A 26332-nucleotide genomic window follows, 5' to 3' on the forward strand; every position below is an offset into this window, starting at 1 on the left:
GTGTGGTGCAAATGTTCCGCCGCATAGAGGTGGTCATTAACAAAGAGCGGTTCAGCTTGGTGTGCAGTCATCATGTCGAAAAAATAATATCGAATTGCAAAAATGTCTAAACAATAATGTTGAAAAAATAAATGTCGATTTTCTTTTTTTAATTTACATGTTTTTTTGGGTCGGGGGTAAACAAAGGGGTAAAAAAAACAAACAATAAATGGGCGTTGGGAGGGAACGCCCCCATTTCGAACAAAAAACAATCAACAAAAAAAAGCGACAATTTCTTTTTCGACTTTTTGTTTTAGACATTATGACTTTCGAAATTATTTCATTCGACTTTATGACTATAAACCGTTCAGCTTATTAGAAAGCTTGGCTTGCGCACTGCCTTAGGAGAGATGGTGGGCAGAGCAATACCGGCAACACTGTTCCTATGACTATACAAGTGTGAGCGGGTGGCATCAAGCTAAACAAGGACGAAGACGAAAAAAAGAAAAGGAGGAAACAGGAGCCGAAGAAAAGAAGAAACCTAAAAGAGCTGGAAAAGCAACAATGAAAAAGTATTTGGACAAGAACATCTTGGGAATTGAATTGCTAGCCAGCGTAGAGCATCAATGTATCGACAGCCACAATTGCCAAGTTTCTGCAGCCTTTGTAGCAATTTCACATTCCGTGGGAGTCGGGGGTAGGAGGGGTGGTATCATCTTCAAGCACAAAAGTGTTCAACTGGAACGAGGCACACAATAGAAAATTGATAGCGTCCCTGGTGCCGTGCCACAGCGCTCCAAAGAAATCTTGGAGACGGGAGAACGGGAAACTAGCAATTAAAGACACATCGTGTCGGGAGCTACACATGGGTAAAAAGTGGTGTAGATGTCTTTCAACCTACCTACTGCCAACAAGACCCCGCGTACAACTCCCGGAGAAGGATAATCACATTCTACCTGTTTGTGGGTGGAATCGGGCTCAGAATGTGGCTCTCCAGGCCACGGGCTTCGGCTACTATTGGGGTCGCTTGTACCCATGTTCTATGAAAAATTGAGGTAAATGCAGTTGTCTTTTTAAAAGAGTGTAGCTTCTTTTGATTAACGTACCCAATATTTAATAACCAGCATGACATGATATCAAAATCGTAAAAAAACACTGACTGTAGCTTTAAAATAAGTGATCTATTGACCTATTGACTTCTTGCCATCTACACCTACCCCTAAAGGGTCAGGTGCTCGGAGTGCCTAATTCCTTATGGGTTTGAGTAATCATTAGGGTAGCCTCAACGGATCTCAGGTGCATAACATGGCCAACGTGGGCAAAAAATACATATTTGTTACATGTGGTTGAGCCCTTTAGGGTCGCTGCCCTTACCGCGCACGTCTGGGAGTCCCTACACATGGTACCCTACTATCACATTCATGGTTGGGTGAAGTATGTAAGGCTTAGTTTAGTTTGAGAGAGCGCCGGGTGTAGCCAGCTTCCCCACTTCTCAGCTCCCACCTCTTCTAAAGCCCAAGGAGGTCAGATCTGCTGCACTGACTAAATGTCTCTTTTTATAATAATTTGAGCGCCCAAACTTACTCCACCCAGGAATTGTATCTCATGTAAAAGAAAGTTTAGTGAATCGGAAATATAAATAGTAAGTAACAGCTTATGCTGCAAAATAATCTTAAACATTGCAAAATAAATATCTTCTAAGTGAGAGATGATGTCAGGAACAAGACCTTCCCATGAACGTGTTAATCTTCGAGTGCTGTGAAATTGCCGAGATGTTGAGGGTGGGGAGGGCTGGGAAAGAAGACATGACTGTTGTTGAGGTTCAGAACTAAGCAGGGAGGATCCCCATAGTACAGGCTTCCGTCAAATGAGTCCTGATGAAGAGGCTCGTAACAGATGGAGACACAATAGACGTGTTTAGATTGCACAACACGTCTAAACTCTCAATGTGTGTCCTCTCCATTACATTAATACATTCGTCCTGAAGAAAATGGACATACGCTTTTCTCAAATGCGTTACCGAAATATATAAACGATTTATTAATACACAAATATAAATGATTGTAAACACACAGTAAAAACATAGGACGTGCAAATGTACATCAACACCTACTTTTCTCAAAACACATGACGGCCAAATAATTGTGCAAGGTTGCCACAAGTAGTACTTCATCGCACTTAGATGCGTACAGGTATGTAAACACACACAGTTCCCTATACATGGCCCAACGTGTTCCTGTCCCTAATGAGGATAAATTGCACCTCCTATGTTTTTTACTTTGTATGTGTTTACATGCATTTATTTTTGTGTATTCATAAATTATATTATATGTGCCTATTTAGGTGTTCTGTCTGGTATCACCTAAGCGCTTAGGTGATACCGGTTAATTTGGGATGACTCACCAACAGTTATACAAACACATCAGCAGGAGTTGAATCAACCATAAACAAACGACTGCAGAGGACCGGAGAGCTTAGCCTTGAAAAAGACGATACTGTCGAAACACGTGTTGGCTGTTCATACATGGATTGCAAAGAATATATTCATGGATAAAGCCTTTTTCGAATCGTGTCACTAATAGATCAATCATGTATTAGAATTAAAACGGATGAATTACTTTTAGGCAAAGCGCATAGTGCTGGCGGTACATACTTATTAGTATTGTTCTTATGGTTTAGGGTTTACCACAAACCACCAGCCACGCAGCTGTCCTTACATTTACGAAAATTCTAGGCCCCAGCGCAATTGGGACCCAGCCAACAGCGCATGTCAATTTTTCAGGACCAATGTGTTAGTGTATTGGAGAGGGCACCGTGCGAGTTTAGTTCTGAGATATGCTGCCTCCCTTTGAATATACTATGTGTTGTAATACACAGACAGGGGGTAGGTTGGCGAGGACTAGATCTGGTTTGTGCCGTTTGTATGACTAGATTGCACATTGCAACAGGCATTGCCGGGCCATTGGCAATGCCAGCGTTTTTCAAATGGAAAACCCAGAAACCAACTATGAACAGAGAGGACAAAACAATCTTTCCGCAATCAGAAAACCTTCTGGCAAAAGTAGCACAACTTACTGCAAGGGCACACTGCCACAGTATAGCATCACAGACAGGGGTGTTGCTAGGTCTGGAAAAGACCCGGGGCTAGGCTAATGTCGGAACTGTCTGGACTGGGGGCTAGCTAGCCTTTTGGTTGTAGCTCCTGAGATTCTATCCGGGTCTACAACCAAAAGACCAGGGGCTATAGCCCCCTTAGCCCCCCCCTAGCAACACCTCTGATCACAGAGCAGGTACAGCATGGGTATGTTCATTTTGGTATCAATCAGCTGACTCGGCAGAGCAAGATGTGTGTAGCAAGAACTAATTGTAGGTGCTAGCCGTGCCATCTGAGTTCAATTATAGCCGAACAGTCTCTTCGGGCAGGTAGCACTCTTAAAAGGCAAACAAAATAGCAGGATTGCTAGATGACGAACAATGTAACTTTGCATTGCGCAACAATCCCCATTGCAATGGACCTGCTTGCATAGGAGAACGATACCAAGCACATGAGACGGTGCCAGAGATAACATGGCATTTGATGCGGATCTTGAGATATGACGACAACACCTGGGCATCTGAAGCTGTTCCTCACATGTGGGGATGACGCACGCACTTACTGATATTCAGTAACATTACTGGGCATTTGAAACTGCAGCAATTGGACATGTGAGGTTTGATTTTGAACACAATGGTTTTACCAGTTCATAGGGCATTAACTGGCATTAAATGGCATTTCTGATTGATGCCAGGCTGTACTTGGCATACGATGGCCACACCTGTGCATATGAGGCTATACTTTGTATATGGCGAATATAACAGGCACATGCACAATTAACTGCCATATAATGACGGTACTAGGGGATTTGCGGCTGCATTTCGGGAATGATGGCGGCACTTGGATGGGCCAGAGAGCACTTTAGTCTATATCGCGCATGTGAGGGTATGATAAATGAAGTCAACGCCCCTAGCCTACTTTGGTTCTCCCGGTTATATTGCTGGCAATTATTAATGCACACATCATATCAAGGCAGCACCTTGGCTAAAACATGTTGGACAACTAAAACAGTCTTTTGGTTGCTTTAATAACTAGTACTTGTTGATGAAGCTTTACTTCTGTGATGTCATGTGTTTTCAGGGCTCAAGTCGAGGGTGGACAGAATACTCCCACTTTTTTCGAAGGGCACCTTGATATGATAATTTCTGGTGACCCCACATTCAATTGGTATGTTAACGAGTCCCCCCACTTTTTTTTTAAGGTCTTCCCTGTATACTATAATGTTATCATAAAAAGGCAGGCAACGTCACTTCCTGTGATGCCCTGGGGGTTCAAGGTCAGGTGATGTCACTGCCGGTAATGTTATTGGATATGGAATGTGATGTAATTTCCTGTAATGACATCATGTATGTGATGTCACTTTCACTAGCCTAGCATTGTTGGTGAATTGACGTCCCTGCCGTCAGCCCTAACCACCGTTCTGAATGGTGAGGGGTCAAGAGAGTCACTGGCCAAAGCATCTGGACGGTTGCAGACCCCACATTTAGAATCCCTGTATTTCATTGCGGCTGTCATAAACACGCAGAGTGGGCTTGGACTTTGAGGACCACACTTTGAAAGGGCAGGGGTATACCATCAGGACAGATAGTCATCTATTTGAATACAATATAACATTTCACGGCAACATCTCGGGCACAGCGCTTTGAAGTCCTTTGGGAGAGGATCTAGGCCCTAACAATATTCAAACATAAATAGATGAGCACACACAGTCTGCTCCCATGCCATGTCAGGTGATTTCTTTTCATCAACAACGTCCTCCTTGAGCTTCAGAAGACAGCCTAACATGCATCCATGCAGCTGCATAAGGCCGCCTTCTTTGGCGTAGCCTCCCCGCGCTCGCTTAGGGTGCCTACATCACTGTGCACTTACACGGGACTGACTCAGATGCTTTTAACAGCAGGAGTAAAATGGTGCCTCCCACGCAGAGCGCGGCAACGCTAGCAGCCCAGTCGTTAGCTGCCAGTTCAAGAGAAATGACACATTACTTGGAAGGCCTCCCACTTGCTGGCTCTGCTGTGGCAATGCTGCACGGGGAGAACTGCTGTTACTCTCTCATGCGCGGATATTTATATGGAGCGGCACAGATGGGATTTCCAGTATTTGCATTTGCCCATCATTTAGAAAAACTCATTAACATCCCCAATGGCCCTAAAAGGTGCTGCTGGAATGATGCACTGTGACTTGAAGGGCCATGTTTACTCTCTCCATAGCATTATATGTAAACATGTACATCACTGGCACAGGCATCAGTAAGATGTATAAACATGAAGGGAGCGCCAGTTCTCTCTCTTTCGATCACACAGAAATCAAGTGTACACTGCATGTTGAGAGTGTATGTGGGTGTTTCAGGAGATGCAGTAATTCCTCAGATGTCACAACGAGAACAGACGAGAGCATGCCTCAAAAGTGGCAGTGATCAAAGAACGGATCACTGTGCCAATGATCAGATAAGTACTCTGGGCCCAATGATCAGACGAGGATCGCTAGTCCTAATGATCAGACAATGAACACTGCGCCAATAATCAGATGAGTATCGCTAGTCCCAATGATGAGACGAGGATCGCTAGTCCCAATGATCAGACGAGGATCGCTAGTCCCAATGATCAGACGAGGATCACTGTGCCAATAATCAGACAAGGATAGCTAGTCCCAATGATCAGACGAGTATCACTGTGCCAATGATCAGACGAGTATCACTAGTCCCAATGATCAGACAATGATCACTGCGCCAATAATCAGATGAGTATCACTAGTCCCAATGATCAGACGAGGATCGCTAGTCCTAATGATCAGACAATGATCACTGCGCCAATAATCAGATGAGTATCGCTAGTCTCAATGATCAGACGAGGATCGCTAGTCCCAATGATCAGACGAGGATCACTGTGCCAATAATCAGACAAGGATAGCTAGTCCCAATGATCAGACGAGTATCACTGTGCCAATGATCAGACGAGTATCACTAGTCCCAATGATCAGACAATGATCACTGCGCCAATAATCAGATGAGTATCACTAGTCCCAATGATCAGACGAGGATCGCTAGTCCTAATGATCAGACAATGATCACTGCGCCAATAATCAGATGAGTATCACTGTGCCAATGATCAGACGAGTATCACTGTGCCAATGATCAGACGAGTATCACTAGTACCAATGATCAGACGAGGATCGCTAGTCCCAATGATCAGACGAGGATCACTGCGCCAATAATCAGACAAGGATAGCTAGTCCCAATGATCAGACGAGTATCACTGTGCTAATGATCAGACGAGTACCACTAGTACCAATGATCAGACGATAATCAGTGTGCCCAATGATCAGACGAGTTTTGCTGGAGCCAGCGGTCAGAGCACGGATCACTGGGCCCAATGATCAGATGAGGATCACTGTGCCCAATGATCAGACGAGTTTTACTTGGGCCAAAGATCACTGGAGCCATGGATCAGGACACAGAACACTGGAGCCAATGATTAGAGCACAGTTCACTGGAGCCAATGAACAGAGCACGGATCACTGGAGCCGACGATCAGAAAGTGGAATACTGGACCTGATGATCAGAGAGCAGATCACTGGGAGCAACGATCGGAGCGAGGATCTCTGTGCCCAATGATCAGATGGGGATTGTTGGGGACAACAATCAGAGTGTGGATCACTGGAGCCAATGCTCAGAACACGGATCATTGGGCCCAATGATCAAATGAGGATCACTGTGTCCAATGATCAGATGAGATTATATTACTGATTTCAACGATCAGAGCGTGGATCACTCGAGCCAACGATAGGAGAGAGAATCACTGGAGTGAACAATCAAAGTGCTGATCACTGTGGAAAATAATCAGAACATGGATCAATGGGGTCAATGAACAGAACATAGATAAATGGTGCTAATGATCAAAGCATTGATCAGTGGCACCACATTTCAGAGCATGGATCACAAAGTCAATGATCAGAGTGCAGGCCACTGGACTAATGATCAGAGCGCAGGTCACTGGGCTAATGATCAGAGTACAGGTCACTGGGCTAATGATCAGAGCGCAGGTCACTGGGCTAATGATCAGAGCGTAGGTCAGTGGGACAAATAATCAGAGTGTGGATCAGTGGGGCTAATGACCAGGGAACGAATCAGTGGGGTCAATGGTCACAGCACCAGCAGATCGGGGGACCACTGACCAGGGCATAATTAAGTGGGGTCAATGTTCAGAGCATGGCTCAGTGGGGTCAATGATCACAGTGCATATCACCTGCGCCCATTTGATATCATATTTTGCTATTGTGATGAATTGAGGGAATTTGTCCATTCTCCCCATGGGGGAGCCCCCCATTCCTGTGAAGCCAGGGAGGTGAGCACACTCCCCAACACCCTCCCTTGGGGTTGAGGCAAGGGGACCTCACCGTGAGAGACTCCCTCTTTGGGGACAAGGATTCCTGTTCCCGTGAGGAACTCCCTCATGCCCTCCATGTGATGGCCTCTATGGAATTATCTTATACACCAAATCCTTACAAGTTCCACGACTAGGATGAAGATAAAGTACATGTATACCGTTATCAAAGAGAAAGAGACGCTATCCCTTTACGTCGCAATCACCAATGTACTGTGCTGAGTAAGTTGAAGAGAGAGGAGACGCCAACTGGAGGCAGAGAAAGAGAGGAAGGCATAGACAGACAGGGGAAGCTCTGTGTACAGAGAACACCTGAAGGCAGTGGAGATGATGTGGAAGGCTAAGCCTGCGAAGTTCAGAACTGCTTCGAGCTGAATCAGGATGTGCCGTAAGCCCGGCAGAAAAACAGGGAGCCGAAACAGCTGGACCGGAGAGCTCAGTTGTGGTGTGGCCACAAAGCAATCGTGGTGGGCATGCTGCCCTCTCAACAACGCAGACACCACCTCAGAGAGGAAACAGCGAACAAACCGATTACCCGCAGAGGTATCGAGAAGCCAAATGGGAGATGGAAATGCACATGAAGCGGATTTCCAGGAAAGCAAAGCGAAGTACCTATGGGCACCGGAAACATACCCCAGCAATACTGAAGATAACGGGGTGAATGGAAATACCCGGAAGCCAAAAGGGACTTGTTATAGAACCACCGAAACTTGTCCCTGTACAAAAGGCAAAAGAGTGGGAAACAAGTTGATAGCATTGAACTATATTAATGTGGTAACAAGAAATACAGAAAGCACCAAGAGTGAAAGAAATAGAATTGGAGTGTTGATACCTTGGGAAAAGGGGATATTCATCCAATATCCAAGAGACAGAGAGTGAAACAAAATAAAGAGAGACACTCAGGAAATAAAGACCAGAGAGGTCCCAAGATAAACCGTATACAAGAAAAACCACATTCGGAAAAGAGGAACCATAAGCATTTGGACAACAAAAACCCCAAAGAGAATGACACAATACAAGTACATTGATCAGATAATAAAGAGAGAAGGTTTCTGACAAGTGCAAAGAAGAGCCCTAATAAAGATAAAAAAAGATAATCAATTACCCTAAGGGAGTTGACAAAACTAACACAGAGACTAGTTAAGGATAGCATTTTGATCAGATCTCTGGAAAGAGGAGAACCTAAGTGCATAAGCACAATTAACAGGAGAAGGTAGTCATTCTCCTGACTTTAGTTGATTAAAATAGAGGCCGGGGCAGTTAAGTTAGCTTTGGACAGGGGACTGATTCTTTTGGATATTGCCTCACGACTGATGAATACCTTACTCAGTAAATAGGCAGGGAACACCCCATAGTGATAGGGAAAGATAGGCCTTCTTTCTACTCTTTAATAAACACATGGCAATAATATCCTCAGAGAGTCTGTGTCCTCCCCCTGACTTGCCGCATTGCTTCCATAAAGCAAACATAGCTGGCAAGCCACTGAGCACGGTACTGCAAGTAGGTCTAGACGGATGCTCGACAGCTGAATATTATGCACATACGTTGGTGGGAAGGGACCGTCTTGGCATGTTGGAGGCTCTGATGAGCAAGGTGATTCCCTTTCCTCGGGTGGATGCTTTCATTGAAGAGATGGGTTATCAGCTCCTTTCGGAACTGTAAGAGATATGGGGAGGAAGGTGTTTGTGGGGTGAGGTGGATGTTTTTTTCTTCTGGGTGCTTAGTTCGAGAAGTCCATTTTTCTGGGCTTTTCTTTTTGAATCAGTCTGGGGTCTGGTGATGCCTTGGACCATGGAGACCGTCTGCCAGCGAGCTGGTGTAGCGCGCTACTCATGGTGTTCATGCATGTGATGCAGCAGATCTTGAAGACCGAAGAGTTAGCCGATGCAGTTCTGTCAGGGTGAGAGTGATGAGCTTCTCAGAGGCAGAGTTAAGGAATGGCAAAGTTGGCACAACAGGACAGGGCTTGAAGCTGTGTGCCCATGATGGTTCATCTGACCTCTTCCTCCTCGGTTCCCTAAGCTGTTCACCAAAGGTAAAAAGCTGCACGTGCATAGCACTCAGTGGCCAAACACAACAACGTGATGCCCATGGCAAAGCAACATAGCAGAAGCATAGACTGGGTGTGGCATTAGGATTCAAGTCCTTATTGCCCCAGGACCCAGCCTGACATTCTGGTCCCATCTCAGCTGTGTACAGACCTGCTCCTGACAGCCAATTGGGTGTCCTTTTATGATGAACAAACATTTGAAAATGTTCAACCTTATTCATTTTAATCTCATATTGTGTACAACCTACTTCCTTCGGCAAACGTTCTCTGCTCCTTTACATCCCCACTACATTGCAATTACAGACTTCAGAAATGATTTAGTTTCATGTCTCAGTCCATTATACAAATCACCTGTTATATTTAACCTGTCGCTTTGTTTGTTGTACTGCAACAACCAGAGGTCAGCCCGCTTCTTCTTCCCGAGTTTATCACACAGGTTCCTCTGGGGTCTTAAACCTAATACAAGCCTGTTGAACTGGGTCGCAAATTCTCCCATGTCACGTCTGAAATAATCAAGCAATCACAGCTTTTAAGCTAACCGTCTATTGCATTCTGGTACTTGTGGGCCTTCATGTATGAACTGTACAAGAACACACACCGACATGTGCCAACAGCAGATCTTGCAGAACATGTCTGAGCTGTCTAGCAGAATATTATAAGGAGTGGGAATATAGTAGTTAACGAAGGAATGCGCATGGTTGCGAATTTGAGTCTTTTTACTGTAACGCAACAAACCACAGCTGAAAAGACTGTAGTGGTTTTGGCTGACAATACGGTTTGCTCATTACAGTAAAACACCCCAAATCACATACATTACCCATTCCCACCCACTCCGGCCTTACTTTCCTTGCGGCTGCAGACTTCGATATGTGTCGCCGACTCGCTGTCTCCCTGCAACGTCTGTTCCCATTCACTTCCGTGATCGGGAATCAGTGCAGCAGGGTTCTTTATTTATTCGTTTTACTTTACGCAAGCCACTGCAGGGGGACACCCTCGCTGACATTACAGTGAACAAGGGCGCCGGGGACACCTATGCAGCCCTGCTACCCTTGTTCACTATAATGCCACTGAATGGGGGATTTGGTCAAAATTCGATCAACTCGTCCCATTCAGTAATTTATTTTTGGTCTTTTTGACCGATTCCCATGGTTGCTGTACCGTGCTGCATTGTGGTCCTGAGAGTCTAATGGCGGGCATGCGTCGCTAACTCTTTGTTGTCAGATGGGTACTGATTTCTCAATTAGTTTCCGAGAAAACTAAGGTGTGTGACCGGGCTAAAGCTAGCTAGGTCATCCTGGTCCAGTGTTTTTACGTAACAGGGCAATCTGGGCTGTTGCAAGTGCGCTCCACAAGATGCTTTGTGTGGGGGTGGTATTGGCCATGTTGGGGAGAAGATGGTATATAGTAGATGGGAGGATATTTGTAGGGGGTGGCTAGAAGAATGGGAAAGATGTTGGCAATGTCCACGTCTGGGTGCACCTTGTAAGGCCATATATGTGGGTGTGCCAGGCTGTGGCAAAGGTAGAATGGTAGCAGCATTCTTGGTCTATCCATTTTCGGCCTCATCTGCTCTATTTTTTCAGTGAATTGGTTGATGGAATTGCATGTGAGTTAGGTTTGAGAAAGATGTCAGTTGGTTAGTGGCTTTGACGAAGGAGCTGCCTCTGTTGTAGGACTCTACAATGATTGCTTTGTAGGAAGCAGATTAGGATGAGGTGCTAATCTTTCTGTGAGGAGCAGTAACATTTCTTATTTGCTGAGGATGTCTTGAATTTTGATTGCGTGCCAGATTTTCTCCTGTTTACAACGGAAAATTAGGCGTGCGGGTCACTCAAAACAGAAAAAATAACACAATACTAAAAAGCAAACACATTTTCGGAAAGAGGCAAATTTGATTTTGAACAATGAAATGGCCGATTTTAACATTTGTGAAGTGTCACGTTCATGTATAGCCCTGGCCATACATGTATTGGCTCTACTTTTTAAAAATATTCTTTGTTTTAAATCAAGGTGCTAGCAAAGTGACATATGTCAATGTTTGCATAATCTGTATTACATCGTGTTATAGATGTGTTTATTAATTATTACTAATTAAGTAGTAACACAGTTTGTCTATGGTTTTTCATTGTGTAATCCTGCTAGATGGTGTGTTTTGCCAGGCTTTTTTTATGTATAGTTATTAGAACCTTAGTTGTAAATCATAAATACATGTCCACGATTTAAAACATACGTTTTTGTTCTCTTTGTCAAGTTAGTTTATCAAGCTATACTTTGGTAAAACAGGTCTCATTCAGAAAGTGTGTTTTTTCCCCAGACCATGGGGGTCATTACGAGTCAGGCGGTAAGGGATACCGGGCACCGGTATGGAGACTGGTGCCGGTAATTCCTTACCGCCCGCTTCCGAGGTATCTTAGAGGGAACCGTAAGGAACGTGTGGTTCATACGGTCCCGCTAAGGGACCAGTGCGCTAATAACGGGCTTGCCATTAGCGAGCCCGTTATTAGCGCCCTCCCCATTGAGCCCAATGGGGGCTCAAATGGGAATGGGGAATGGTTTGTTCAATGGGGACTTACCGGTCCGGCCAGGGTCGGAATGTACCAGTAAGTCACCATTGAACAAGACCGGACTCGGACACGGTATGGGAGGCAGCCATGGTGCTAATAGCACCATGGCTACCACCCATCTCGTAATGAGGCCCCATATCTTGTTAGCAGATGGAGGATTTCTGGTCAGTGCGTTTTGTGTATACCGGGGTGCAGGTGTTTACTTGACTAAATGGCACTTAATGATGAATATATGACAATGTTGGACTTCAGTATACAATTTAGCAAATCCAGGAGGATGTGTACATTGACGGGTTGGCCGGTTGTTGATGCTAGGACAAGGTTCAAGTATATATTGTATTGTAGGTATTGCGCTTTGTGGTTGGAATGCAGGGACCGGAGTCCAGGTATGGAAAGCATTCTAAGAGTGGACTTTAAGATGTGTGTGTGCATTTGGCTAAGATTAGGACTTAGGACGGCTGGCTAGGCTCACCCAAGAGGTCAAGCGCAGGGGCGGGTGCTCTCGGTGGTCAACACAGAGTGCTAGTGCAGGAGACTCAATGTGTGCCCAGCTAGACCAAATTTGTCGTAGGTTGTCCATGTATACTAATGGCAGAGGTGTTGAGGCCCGTTAGGGGTTTCAGTGTGATAAGTTATGTAAGCAGCTAGACCGAATTTAACATAGCCGTAGCTGCATTCTAGAGTGAATGGAGGCAGAGCCGTGCCTGCGGCAGGTGTCCACAGACGTCGTGAGGTTATACATACCTTAAACTCGGACAGAGTTTATCTTCAATGCCGCTTTGTCAGATTTCTTGTGGCACTGTGGTGTGGTTACCCCTAAGTCTCCCAAGGCGATAGGCTGGTCATCCAAGTGCTTCTTCTAGTAGGGTTGGAATGCTACCATTGCGAAGTACCTGACTAGTGGGATTATGACTGATAAGCAGCAGTATATGCACAAAAATACCCTTCACATTGGTTTCAGGATTTTCCAAATGCTTCTTAAATATATTTTGCTGTATTTCTATTTCAAAATAAATCTTACAATGTCACAGCCAATGCTGTTTAAATTGTAAATGGATGAAGTGTTTGGTCAGTCCTTTGAGAAGGGCTTTGTTCGTTCCGAATTCTTTTGCACGTGCTGCAGAAGGCGACAATCGTGGTGAGGTGAGAGCCCCACAGAAATTGGCAGGTAAGGTGGTATGGGTTTGTGGTGTCCTTCTTGCAGCAGAAAAGAAAGAGAGGTGGCTGTAATGTGTCATTTGTGCATAGCTGATGGTGTGGATGCTGCAGGATTGTCACTGCAGGCAACATTCAGGAAGAACTAACATCTGGAGAGAGTGTGGACGTGAATCCATTGGATCCTGGGGAATCCCATGTAGGAGTTTGAAAAACTATCATCCAGCGGGCAATTCAGAGCAACCTTTAGGCCCTCGTGCAAGCAAGGGGAACAAGACAGTCACACTGCACACCAAAGTGGGTACTTGGACCATCCTTCCCAACGCATAGAAGACACAATCTGCTATATTCTGCACCTGCTGAAACCAAGACCCCAAATTAATAAATACCCTTTTCAACACTGATGATATAATGTAATATAGTCTCATGCAGTGCAACTTTTGCAATTGTAATATTGGTTGCCTTTTGATGTTTGGTTCTGTAAGGGGTGGAATGGGAAGATAGTGAGGGGAGAGCGAGCAGCGGGTTGGGTAACCTTAAGGCCTGATCAGTGCACATTGGGAAAAACAATGTTCTACATGTCTGTTCGTTGCTCACCAGCTGTAGGTAGTAGAAATGTAAACCTGAGCTGGAGCTCAAGTCTGTCTAGAAAAGTCTCTGACATGGGGATGTCCCACCAAAATCTCCCTGAACAGTCCTCCACCACAACTGATTTTTAGGTCTAGCCTCTTTTCACCTCAGCCGTTTATGCTTGAAATGTTCACTGGCATGCTGGGGGCATTTGGGGGTGTATGGATCCAGGAGGAAGTTCTAGGCGTAGGAATGCTGCATGGTTTGCTACCAACAATGTGTGCCCTTAGAGTGATGATGGGTGGGGATCACTGGCATAACGGGGGCCCCCGTGGCGCGAGGGAGACCCGGTATCACATGTCCTGGGAGGCGGGCAGGTTACAGCGTAAAGTAAATAATGTCTTTATGAGGGCAGAGTGACTACGAAAAGAAACCATTTTATTTTTAAGTCTGACGGTTCCCCGCACCTCATGACATGGAAGCCTCCAGGCTCGAGGCCTCCATGTCATGGGGTGGGTGGAGCTCTTTGACTACAAAAAGAAATAGTTTCTTTCTGAATTCGCTCTGCCTGAATAAAGAAATGATTTCCGTTAGGATTTGGTCCTTTAACAGAAATAATGTATTCATGAAGTTAGAGTGACTTCAAAAAGAAACTATTTATTTTTGAAGTAATAGGGCTCCCTCCACCCCATGACATGGAGGCCTCCAGACGACAGGAACACGCGTTCCTGGCTGCTGCAGGGAGCTGAAGGTCTTGTTCCCTGAAGCAACAGATTAAAGGTAAGAACATGTATATTCTTTAAATGGGTGTGTGTGCATGTAAGTGTATATATATATGTATATAATGTAGTGTGCATGAATGAGTGAGTGCATGATGTATGGGTGGCTGTCTGGGTTTGCCTGTGTGAGAGTATAGTGAAAGGGTGAACACTTAAATGTGTGTGTGGCTGGGACAAGGAGGAGGGATGTGGAGGTAATTCTGGGCCGAGGAGCTGAGTTTGGGGTCTGTAGAAGGGGGTGGGAGGGAGAGGGGATGTGTGGGGGCTGGGGTAGGGTGGGGATTGTGCCATAAATCATAATGGTCATCCATGCCCAGGCTAAGCAGGCATGATATGTGGTATTAGTGGCTAGAGAGGCATTTTGGTGTAGCCAGTCTAGTCATTTCTTAGTTTGGCTTGATTTTTTTTTTTTTACTGAGCATCTCTGATAAAGCAGTCCTGCTAAACGTAATTACCTGTCTAGACTGGCATTTGGATGCTGCTAGTCTAGCCAATTCTTACTGTGGCATTGTATATTTTTCTGTGCATCTGTGATAAAATAACCATGATAAGTGTTAATGCTTCAACTGACATTTTGGTCTGGCATTTAGGTGCAACCAGTCTAGGTTTATCTAAATGTGACCTGGCATGTTTTACTGTAATATGTTATAGACTGGTCTACGTTGTGCAGCCAGATGTGCACGTTTTCCTTGTGACATGGCATTTTGAAAAGCAAAGCATTACATTAATCAAAGCATTACTGTTCCTGTGCACTGTTCGTGTCTTGCATGTATTGGATTTTTGGATTGGTGTTACCCCACAAAACAATTACAAACGCTCTGACTTTTTAGCCAATGTTTCTCAGAAAGTGTGCTGTATAATGCATTAAAAACATATTTTTGTCTTTTTCCTAGTGTTGTATGTGGCGTACCCCTGCACCAGCACCTTTGTACGTATTGTGCAAGCATGATAATCTAGGTCGGCACAGAGAGTGGCGCGACCCGTGATTTGTTGCCGAGCTGGGGCGTAGCCCTCGGCATGGCTCGCAGGGGGCCCCCACATTTTGCGCTACGCCACTGGTGGGGATTGCTCGAGGGATTGATGTGAGGTTTGGTGAGAGACACGAAGCAATCACACAGTGTTGGTGTGAAAAGGTTTGAGAGTACCAGCAGGTGAGAATCTGAGGCTCTACACTGGAAGGCCAAACGGTGTACTTTAAAGAGGAAAGGAGAATAGCGAGAAAGTTAGTGAATGGTGTAATAGTGGAAGACTGATGTACATTCCAGGAGACTCGCCAGCAAGAGGGTCCTGGTTAGCAGTTACAATTCAAGGCAGATGATGGCTTGCCGGATGCCTGACAAAGCAGCAGCCTGAATTAGGGAAATCAGGCCATGGAGTGTCCCGGCCTTCATGTTTGTAGGAAGAGGGTGCTAGCCTGGCACCATGAGACAGTGTTGTTGTCAGAGGTGGGTATATGAACGGGTCCAGTTGGTGTGTAATAGGTCCTGGAGTGAGGCAAGGTCCCAGGCAACAGGGCTAACCTGCCAAGCCGGTGGGTCGAAGATGTCAAAGGAGCCCATCTCTTACTTACCTAGTGTATCCCTTCTGAAGCACTCAATAGTGCTCTAGTTACAGAGTATGATCTGCCCAGCATTTGAAGAGTTAAGGTGAATAGCAGGCAGTTGTTGACGCACACTGGGCTTACTCTTGGAGAGCAAGCACACAACATATCTAATACCTGGCTTTAAACAGGCAGGGTTTGCATTATAGGTTAAAGGCTCTGTGCCATTTGTAATACTGCGAGGCCGATCTCCAGAGCCTGCTCAGGCCCTCAGAGTGAGAGTGGAACCAGTAGGTTCGGGCTCTGAACCAGAGCAAGTGACGTGCAGCTCTAGATCACCCCTGAAAGCCATCCCTAATGGACACACCCAAGGAGACCAGGCCCTGGGATTCACACGGGTCCTTTACTTGGGCACAAACTGAAATGACATCATAGATCATTCAAACGTTTGAAATATACTAAATAGCAGTGGTCAAAGTGAGCAGGAACGGGCGGAAGCGGCGTTCCACTACTTTTGATTTTAACTGTAAATAGTTCCACTACTTTTTGTAACTATTTCAACCATTCTGCAACTGTTCTTTCTGAAGTTAAATCACACTTCTCTACTTTACCATCCAATAGCAGTTAAGGCTAAACTGAAATCTGTTTCAACTCTATTAGCTGTCAACCAGGGAAAAATGTGTTGCATGTTGCTCCCGTGCTCCTTACTCTGTCCCCCGCCCTGTCCCTGACTGCTAACTTGTCCTCAAACAGGTCCCCGACATAAAAGCAAATTGTTGTAAAATGTAGACATTGTCACTAGTACAAAGTTTCACAAAAGCAGAGAAAACAGGAGGCTGTGGGGCATTACCGAGAGCTGATTTGGCGCCCCCCTCCCTCTCATTACTTGGTTTTAACCAACGTCACGTCTCGAGTTACTGCTCTATTATTCAGCCCTATACCTCTCGCACACCTCTCGTCAGCTTCCGCTTTTGACAGTCACCTGCTCTCACGTCACCCCAACTCTTCTTCCAATTGCTTTTGACCAGTATCACGTCATCACTTTCCACAAATTCGTTTTCCCATTGCTTTTGTCTGGCCTCTCTCTTTCTCTTTCGCTCTCAATCGCTTCCTTCTAATGCCTATTTCCATAACTTTTCAGTGGTTTCGAGTTGTCTCCCTCTCTCACTTACCAAACATTATTATTCTTATAACTTTTGAATGTTTTACTTTGTTTCAATGTCGCTTACGAATTTTACTCCCCATTGTCACTGTGCTTTCGTTTCAAGACAGTCAATGCTATCCTAAAGTCCAGACAAAGACTTGCTTTTCATAACTGCAACTGAAGACCAATGACTGACTTTGCCCCATCCTGGGCGCCCTTGAGCTTTGCCATGGTGTTTAACACCCCAAGCTCCATGTGTGCCAGTCTGCTGACGCTCGTGTCAGGCAAGAATTGAGCCAACTGAAGCGACTAGAGGCCCAGGCATGGAAACAAGAGCTAGGAAAACAAAGACTTCAACATTTTAGTGAAAACCTGCAAAGGGGAGCTTCGTATAGGCAGGTTTCAAGAAGTCATGACCGAGAAAGGTGCCCGGTCTGCCAACGATTAAGAGAGCAGGGTGGAAAATGAGTTTAGCTCAAGTGGGGCATTCCCGAGCGGAGATGCTGAACAAACGAGCAATCGCAAGGCATTCTTTTTTTTCTTAGAAATCTTTCATTCTCTCAAAGTTATTTTTGTAGTTTAAAGATTGTTGCCATGGCAACGAGTCTTTGTTTACAGGGACAGAGTCTTTATGGCAAGGCAGAGCTAGTTCTGTAACCAATTTAGGCTGCAGGGATTTCGCTTGAGCATTCCATGGATTTCATCACTCTGGAATAACACGAGCGTCTTGAAAGAAGCCAAGGTGCGCTCTGATCCCGGGTAATCACGGGAGTACGTGAGGAGGGGCGCCGCCACTAGCGTCGCCGTCAACACCTCCACAGCTGCGTCCGCACGGGCCTAATATGGATACGCGACCACCCACCAAGAAATGCTCCACTGAGTGACGTGGGATGTATGAAATCTGCGGCCCCCCTCTCTGTGTAATTTTGAGGGTTTTATTTGAGGGTGGAAGCACAGGCATCTGTCAAGGGTGGACTTTTAACCAAAGGCAGTCCTGGAAATATTTTTCAAAGTGGGGCCATATTCACATTTTCAGCAAGCCACACCCTTTTCCTATGAGAAAATGTGGCAATAAAATAGTTTACCACACAACAGAGACCCAGGATGCAGAGGCCTACCGAGAAATATCGGGAGTTCCCTAGAGGCCACTCCACCCCTAAGCGAGGCATGCCTGTGCTTTTTTTTATCACCCTTGCCACAAAACAAGTGGTAACATGGCTGCCATGTATGTGCACATGGGCGGGCCTTACAATAAATCCTTTGAGACTTCTGGAAAAGGTCCGGGGCTACGCTACTGTCGGGGCTAGCTAGCCTTTTGGTTGAAGCCCCAGAGTTTCTAGCTGAGGATACAACTAAAAGACCCGGGGCTATAGCGCCCCCAGCCTACTCCAAGCAACGCCTCTGCTCAGAGATAATGTCTGCTTTCTACAGGTGTAAAATAGATTATCTCGATAGGGGAGTCTAGCTGCTTGTCCCCCTCAAAATATAGGTGTGGGCGGAGATGCCACAGGGTTTCCTGCACAGAGCAGGGGACTCCTGTGTGTTCAGCAAGGCACAGAAATGGTGGCTCTGAGTCATTACATACCCAGAAAAACATTGCTGGGGACCAATTAGTTTTTTTTCTCCTACTGATCAGCAGTTTAACCATATTCTAGGACTGGTGCAATTATATATAAACCAACTCCAGTCCTACAACATTTGGAGAAAGAGCAGGATAGGGGGAGCAAAAAAAAGGTGTTTCCCCCACGATGTTCTTTCCTTTCAATCGAATGACTGGATACCCTTAAAGGCGACCTGCTCACCGCAGCCCTTCAACTACCTTCTGGCCCATCCACTGCTACATCTAATATGAGCCCATGTATGAGGAAGTCAATGGGAGCCGATGCATGACAGCAGTGCAGTTAGCCAGCTCCTCCTTTCATTGCATATTTTAGGGTTCTCTGGTACTTGTAGTACTTTCGATTTGCAGTGATTTGCCCACGGCTGAAAGTACTGCAGGCAAAACGTTTGCATGAGAAAGGTGCAAGCTACCAAAAGTTTGCACCTTTCTCAAGCAAACAGACATACAAACTCACACAACACACCCATAACACACCCCCCACCCGCCCACACCCTCAGCACACCCCCACCCGCACCCCCAACACAAACAAACCCCACTTAGCTTCATCTTCACGCTAGGTTCCTGCAGCGCCAGTTCCCTTTCACTTCCGTGATCGGGTACCGGCGCTGCAGCGCCCTTTTCTTTTCTTTTTTTTTTGTAACGGAAGGCTGCGGCGGTGTCCCCCGCAGCCGCTGCTCACTATACAATGAAGTATAGTGAGCAGGGCAATGGGGGGACACCCCACAGCCCCCTTTTTTTTTGTTTACAATGCTACCACCAAAGGTTTGAACTTTTGGTGTTCGAACCTTTGGTGGTAGCATTTTTAGAACTTTTGGTCATTGCGACCATTTAAATTTGGTAAAATTGGCCTAGACCGTACTTTCCCCTCATAAAAGGGGTGATAAAACCAAACTTCAAAATAGGTTTAAAAATGTTGTTCTTCATAAAAGTGAATATACACCTGGTCACCTTAACAATCCCTCAAAATCTGGGCAAGCAGAGAAAATTAGGGGTCACATAATTTTTGGTTGCAAAATAATTTTGCATACCATTTTTACGTGGATTTCCAGGAGCTCTAAAAATCATGGCAGTTCAGACCCATGGCTGATCAGATAGCACAGTGAGTTAAGCGCTCGCCCCGGATATCTGTGTGCAGCCTGCTGTGGCTGGTTTCAATCCCGGCAGCATCAACTAAGCCTTTCATCGTTCCGAGATCGACAGATTGAGTACCAGTCTGTGGGATGATAATGTCTTCTGTTTTTTCAGCGCTCTGAGACCTATGGCTGTGTAGCGCTATATACGAAATGCATTATTATTATTTATTTTTATATTCCACAACAGTAGTTCTCGGATTCCAAAGCAGGAAATTGGGAAATGTCCCGGAAGTAGTCAGCCTAATTAAATGATGCATTAAAGATGAGGCACCAATCATTCACGCTAAAGTGGCTGCAGCCTTCCGCCGAATAGGCTCTTGAAAGGACTGTTGCGAAGATGCATAAACAGAAAAAGGCTGAGATGTAAAACACAATACAATCTGCAGAGCAAAGAAACAGAAATTAAACAGCCAAAAAGCACAGAGAATATCGGTTCCAAATGAAAGAAGGGAACCAAAGTTTCCTCTACGGCCTGAGCACATGCTCTCCGCCTTCTGCAGCATTATATTGTGGGAACTGAGACCGTATGGAGCATCCACTTTATTTGATGCACCAATATGTGACAGAATGGAGGAAGCAGTGCTAATTCTGCAATCCTTTCACAAACATGTGCAGTACAGGCTACATTTTCCAAAATAGATTTTGTTTACTGGCACAGCTTGTAAAAGGTGCACGCTTTTTAAGATATGCAATATTATTTCTGAATCTCTTATTTGCCATTTTGTCATTTTATGGGTTTTTAACACTTCATGAGACTTGTAAAAAAAACTCTTTAGCCATTTCCCCCTACTTTTTTTTTTAACACTATGGGGCTCATTATGAGTTACCCGGATACCGGGGAACTACCGTTCCGTTACCACCACTTGATATCCCGGTGGGATGGGATTTCCCGACTCACTGGCACCGCTAGTAACGGTGCTGGTGATTCAGGCATTTATCTGGCCTGCCCATAGATCACAGTACCCTACCGGCAGACTTGGAGGTGGCCGTTGCAGAAAGGTGCCGTTATACGTTGTTACCAGCACTTTATTTACAGACCGGCCAACTGTTGGGAAGGGGAGATGACCATCCCACACCCCCCAAGTGCTTCAGAATAAGGAAAAGGCGTGAAATGTAATATAAGAGACCAGGGGGAGGTGGGCGCTCTTAGAGCCGCTTGCACGATCACATTATTGCATGCTTTGTAGACCTAGGGCACATACAGGAACAAACGCCATCATAGATATTAGCAGCCACATCGAGACACAAGGCCTAAACCCAGCGCGGCAGCCAGCATTTCAGGTCTAGGCTGCAAACATGAGGAATGGAATAGGTTGCATCTTGGGCACTGATGAGTAAGTCCAGAGCCACAGAGATCCACAAACCCTTCATTGTCCCAAAAGTTGTCAAGGTCCGTGCTCTGGGAAGAATGTTATGTCATGTTATTAGCACTTGTAGCACACACCTACGCCAGAAAGCATCTTGACGCGAGGATGCAACTGAAAGGAGATACCAACCCAAGCTAGATTAAGAAGGTTTTGAGATGGCGGCGAAATTGAAGATGGTTATTGGTGCGTCTTAGACTCACCGAGAGGCTATTCCACAGCTTACTAGCTGCCCCTGAGAAAGCCTGACCACCCACTCTACTCAAGCAAAATCTTGGGACGACAACCAAACAGTCATTAGAAGAGTGGAGAGCCCTCACAGGGACATAGGGCAGAAATGTATCCAGAAGAAAGTCTGTGCTGACTTTAAAGAAGGCCCAGTGGACAAGACAAAGTGATTTGATGATAATTTCGTTATTCACTGGAATCCAGTGAAGGGCTTTCCACACTGGAATAACGTGGGAGCCACAGGGAGTGGCTGTAGCTACCCGGGCCGCTAAATTCTGCACCAATTTAAGACAATTGATAAGGGCTTTAGGTTGGGCTAGCAACAAGGCATTACAATAGTCTAAACAACTAGCTTGCTTGGTTTTCAGGGCCCTTATGCATCGGCGGGGCCCTGACCAGTCACACCGAATCGTCCCAGCTTCTGTCTATCCTCAGCACCTGCTTCAGCTCACCCTCCACCCTGGTGGCTCTCGCACTTACCTTATATTGCACTTCACCTGTTGCTCACCCATGAACACCCTAGCACCTATCCCATTCCCTCCACCTTCTGGACTTGCACATTCAGAACACTTACAAGACATAGTAGGTTCGTCCCCCAGCATTTAAAAAAAAAATGTATTTGAATTCTTTCTCATCCCTTGTCCCCGCTCCCAGTTGCCCTGTGGGTGCTTTGAAACAGTATTTACTTCCTGTATACGCACATAACAAGCAAATAATAAATAAAAGAAATAAATATTCACAAGAGAGGAAACCACCAGGTTTAGGTCTACTTGATTGAAAATATTTGACCTTTTCCAATTTGATCTAGTTTTTTGGGTTGTTTTTCCCCTTGTTCCCTCCCTCCTTGAGCGCTTTGAAACACGTGCCTTGTGTAAATGGCGCTTTATAAATAGCCATTACCATACCTATCCTATTACTGTATGCCTTGTTCTACAGTGCTGCGTTGCTTCATCACGAAGTTCTCTCTATGTATCACCTACATCTGCAAACCTGGGACATGTTGTATGCGAGAGTTAGGTGGAGGGTGGTACTTACAAATGAAACAAAAGCAGCCAGGAGGAGAATGCGTACGAGAAGATCTTCAAACTGCTCCAACACCAGCTCCCAGATGGACTTCCCTGTAAAAATAAACAGAGCTCTTTTATATGGCAGGCAATTTAAGAAGCCAGGGTGATGCAAGGCCTCCCTTTAGAATGCTTCAGTTCCATGATGTCATATGTGGCTACTCCACCAGGCAAACACAGATAAGAATGAGCAGCGCAACAGACATCCTATTCCGGAAGGATCTGCCTGCCTGCCACCAAATGGGAATCCACAGGCTGGAAATAAAACCTTGAATAAAACATTTAGAAATGGTGCCCATCTCTCTCTCTCTCTCTCCTTTGCTCGCTCTCCGTCTCCACCACTGTCCGCTCTCTCTCTGCTACAGGCCTTCTGAAGCCATAGATTCCCGTAGGTTACCTTTAACGTGTTGTTGAATTTTACGGTGAAAACAACCCAGCGTATTTACCCAGCATATTACAGATGATCACACATACATGGCATAAGGGTGAGGGACCTGAGGACCCGGCTTACGATTTATTTAAGTCATATAAATGGTTATTCGATTTGGGAAAGGTGACTCGCAGTGCATGTCAAAGCTTGAATGCAACATAATTTGATGCTCCCTCCTTAAACAGACGTATCAGTGCATTAGCTTATGGGTATCATGCCACTCTTAAAAATGATCAGTGGCTCGAATAAGGTTGTAAAGCCCCATAAAACCCCTTACTGCTTTAATCCCATTATAATACAGAAACATTGTGCAATATATAAAGAAGAAAATATCAAATCTACATATGTTCCCGTCCCTAGGATTCCAACTACAAGGACTTTTATCAGGACTAAATATCATCAGTTGCTTCAAGATCCATCGTCTTTCCTTTCATCGGTACGCAGATGATACACAAATCTCTCTCTCTTTTTCTTCTTCTTACTCTGATCTTTACTCCACCGCATCCACTTGCTGTTCTGCTGTCCAAAACTGGATGTCTTCTCACTTTCTACACCTTAATCATTTAAGACTGGGGTTCTGTTTTTTCCAGCTTCAACTATTCCTTCTACTCTTCTTTTTTCCTTCTTTACCTCCACCCTGTTCGTCTTCTGCATGCAGTTTGTGGGTTCTCTTTGATCCCTCACTTTTGTTTAAACTGCATATCTCTTCTATTGCTCGCTCCTGTTGCGATGCCCTCTTTAACATCTGTCGTGCTCACTACTAGGTCTCATTTCATGCTACTAAACTTCTTCTGTTCTGCCTGGTCTTTTCTCGTATCGACTACTTCTCTTCTCTTCTTCTTGGTCTTCCTACCTCACATCATCTTCCTCGCGGATCTGTTTATAATTCTTGATTCATCTTCTCTTCTCTTTACCTTTTCGTTCCTCTATCACATCTTCTTTACTGTCTATTTCACTGCTTCCCTTTGATTCACGTCTTCTCTACCATTCTTTTTTTGTAGCGTTTTTAAATGTACTCACTGCTTGGCTCCTCCTTATCTTTCTCTGCTACCCGCCTTCTATTCTCCCTCACTGGCTCTCCGATCACAGAATCTGCTTCTTCTCACAGTCCCCCAAATCCCCATGCGCTTCTTCCTGTTTCCGATCTTTTGACCTCTGAGCCGTAAACACTGGAATTCTATTCTTCTCTCTATCTGCTCTTTTTCATCTCTTTGTATTTTTCAATCTAATCTGAAAGCTCATCATCTCTCCCTTCGTTTTTCTTAGTGACTCTGTTTCTCTCCCCCTTCTCCCATCTTAAGTTGTTTTTTGCATGATCATGTAAATTGTACCGTTTTCAAATATTTTGTAATAGCGATTTTGGTGAAAGGCGCTTTATGAATTCAATAAATGAAATATTAATGCCTTCGATGAAAGATAATAACTAGAAATTAATCAGGTGCTCACTCTTAATTTGCAGTACTTCCGTGAGCAAACCCCACTGCTTAATGTGTGGTTTCACAATATTAATTGATTTAATTTCTGAAGCACAGTGGAATAATTTTAAAGTTCCAACTGGTTCACAATGACACCAAATTTCATCGGCGATCAATTAAAAAAGTGGGTTACACCGCGGAATGATTTAACAGTTTTTCATGGGAAGTAATCTGGATTCATGTGCCTGCCAGTGCGTGAAGTTCATATTGTGTTGATCGTACAGTTTTAAGCATTCATTGATTTAAGCATAAACATGCTTTATTATCATGGCATCTTACATACCCCATCAATCTGATTGGAATATTAATGGGTTGGACCTATAATTCAGGGTGCAGGCCAATGTTGACTGTCATAGGCTTCATTGGAGGGCTGTATTGCTTACGGAAGGATGCCATTCGGGTGCAAGTGCTGGCATAGCCGTGGCAGCCATTCTGCCCAGCTTGCTAATAGGAACATGTGACTAACCCCTATTCACACAACTGGCATCTTTATTGAGAAAGTGCTTTGAGGGCGTTCTCTTCAAATGTATTTAAGAAAAAACTAATGATGTGAACTTTTTACTACAGAATATAGGGTCTGAATGGAAACGTGTACAATCTACGCAGCCCACCAAGGGTTTGACTCAGACAAACAATAGTATAGGTGTAATGAAATGGCTACTGCTCAGCAGGTGAACAGGGTTGAGTAATGGATAAAAACTCCTTCTCAGCTTCACAATATTACTGTGACAAATCAACTTCTGAGGTACCAGTGGTCCAGGGGTGAATATCAGTTTTTAAACCATCAATCGGCCCAACACCTCTAATACACCAGAAGCGATCCAAACAGATTGGAATAACAAGCAAATTATAAACCTCCTTGTCCAAATTTGGTAAGTAGGATGAAAAGTCAGGCTTATCTCCTCTACAGGTCGTGGATCGTTGGTTAGTTGCAACACAGTGAAAAATACAATTATTACCCAATGATAAAAGGAGTGTCCCGTAAAGATTGTATAAAAATATCTACTTTATAATTATCACAACAGACAGTCTAACAACACTACGAAATACAACCCACCCTGTAAAGGTATGCAGAGGACAGACAGCTTCAAAGTAAGAAAAGGGATGCACTCTGGATACTGAGAGGAGGGGAGTCGGTATGGTTAATAACCACAACAGTATGTTATTGTTTCTTGGCTTTAGCACAAAGGTGGAAACAGGTCTTAAAATGTTTCTAGGGGTCTTCTGAGAAGGACCGGGGAACAGAACCTTAATTTAGCTTTTGCTGTTGGTTTTCTTGGTACGCGACAGGGTAGAGTTGGCTTCAGGGTGCTTTGCAGGCTTCTGTGACAGAGTTCAAGCCAGGAGTCAGTTGCGGGTATCAGGCAGCAAGACGCTTTGGCAAGCGAAGCTAAACGAACGGCTGCAGGCTGGCCTACATAGCGGCTCAGGGTCGGGAATCATTGTCTCACTGCTGATCAGCGGTTTCTGAAGCACTGGTCAAGACGTATCGGATGTCTTTAAGCAACTGGGGCTTGACAACTGTCAGCGTTGCAGTCGGTTGAAGATTGAGGAACTCGACTGGCTCAAAAATGTCCTTTAATGCGGACGGCGGTAGATGCTCGTCTAAGCACTTTTCCCAGCGTCTTCAATGGGCTTGTGTAGTCCTTTAAGGCTGACAGCCTACAGCTATGGAGTGTGTTGCAGGCAGCTGCCTTGTCCTTGGATATAGGTTCAGAGACCTTCTTGCACTTCCAAACCAGGAAGCTTGCTGCAAAGCC

General features: G+C 45.0%; 1 protein-coding gene across 3 annotated transcripts in view; it reads right to left on the bottom strand.

Moving 5' to 3' along the window:
- Positions 1-26332, bottom strand: part of ATP2A3 (ATPase sarcoplasmic/endoplasmic reticulum Ca2+ transporting 3) — a 680492-nt gene that overhangs the window by 422140 nt on the left and 232020 nt on the right. For all 3 annotated transcript variants that reach the window (XM_069614715.1, XM_069614714.1, XM_069614716.1), the window contains exon 3: positions 22639-22721. In XM_069614715.1, the coding sequence (XP_069470816.1) occupies positions 22639-22721 (83 nt within the window). The remainder of the gene's footprint in view (positions 1-22638; positions 22722-26332) is intronic.

This window comes from Ambystoma mexicanum, chromosome 9 (genome assembly GCF_040938575.1).
Source record: "Ambystoma mexicanum isolate Mex_15411 chromosome 9, UKY_AmexF1_1, whole genome shotgun sequence".
NCBI classification, from domain to species: Eukaryota; Metazoa; Chordata; class Amphibia; order Caudata; family Ambystomatidae; genus Ambystoma; species Ambystoma mexicanum.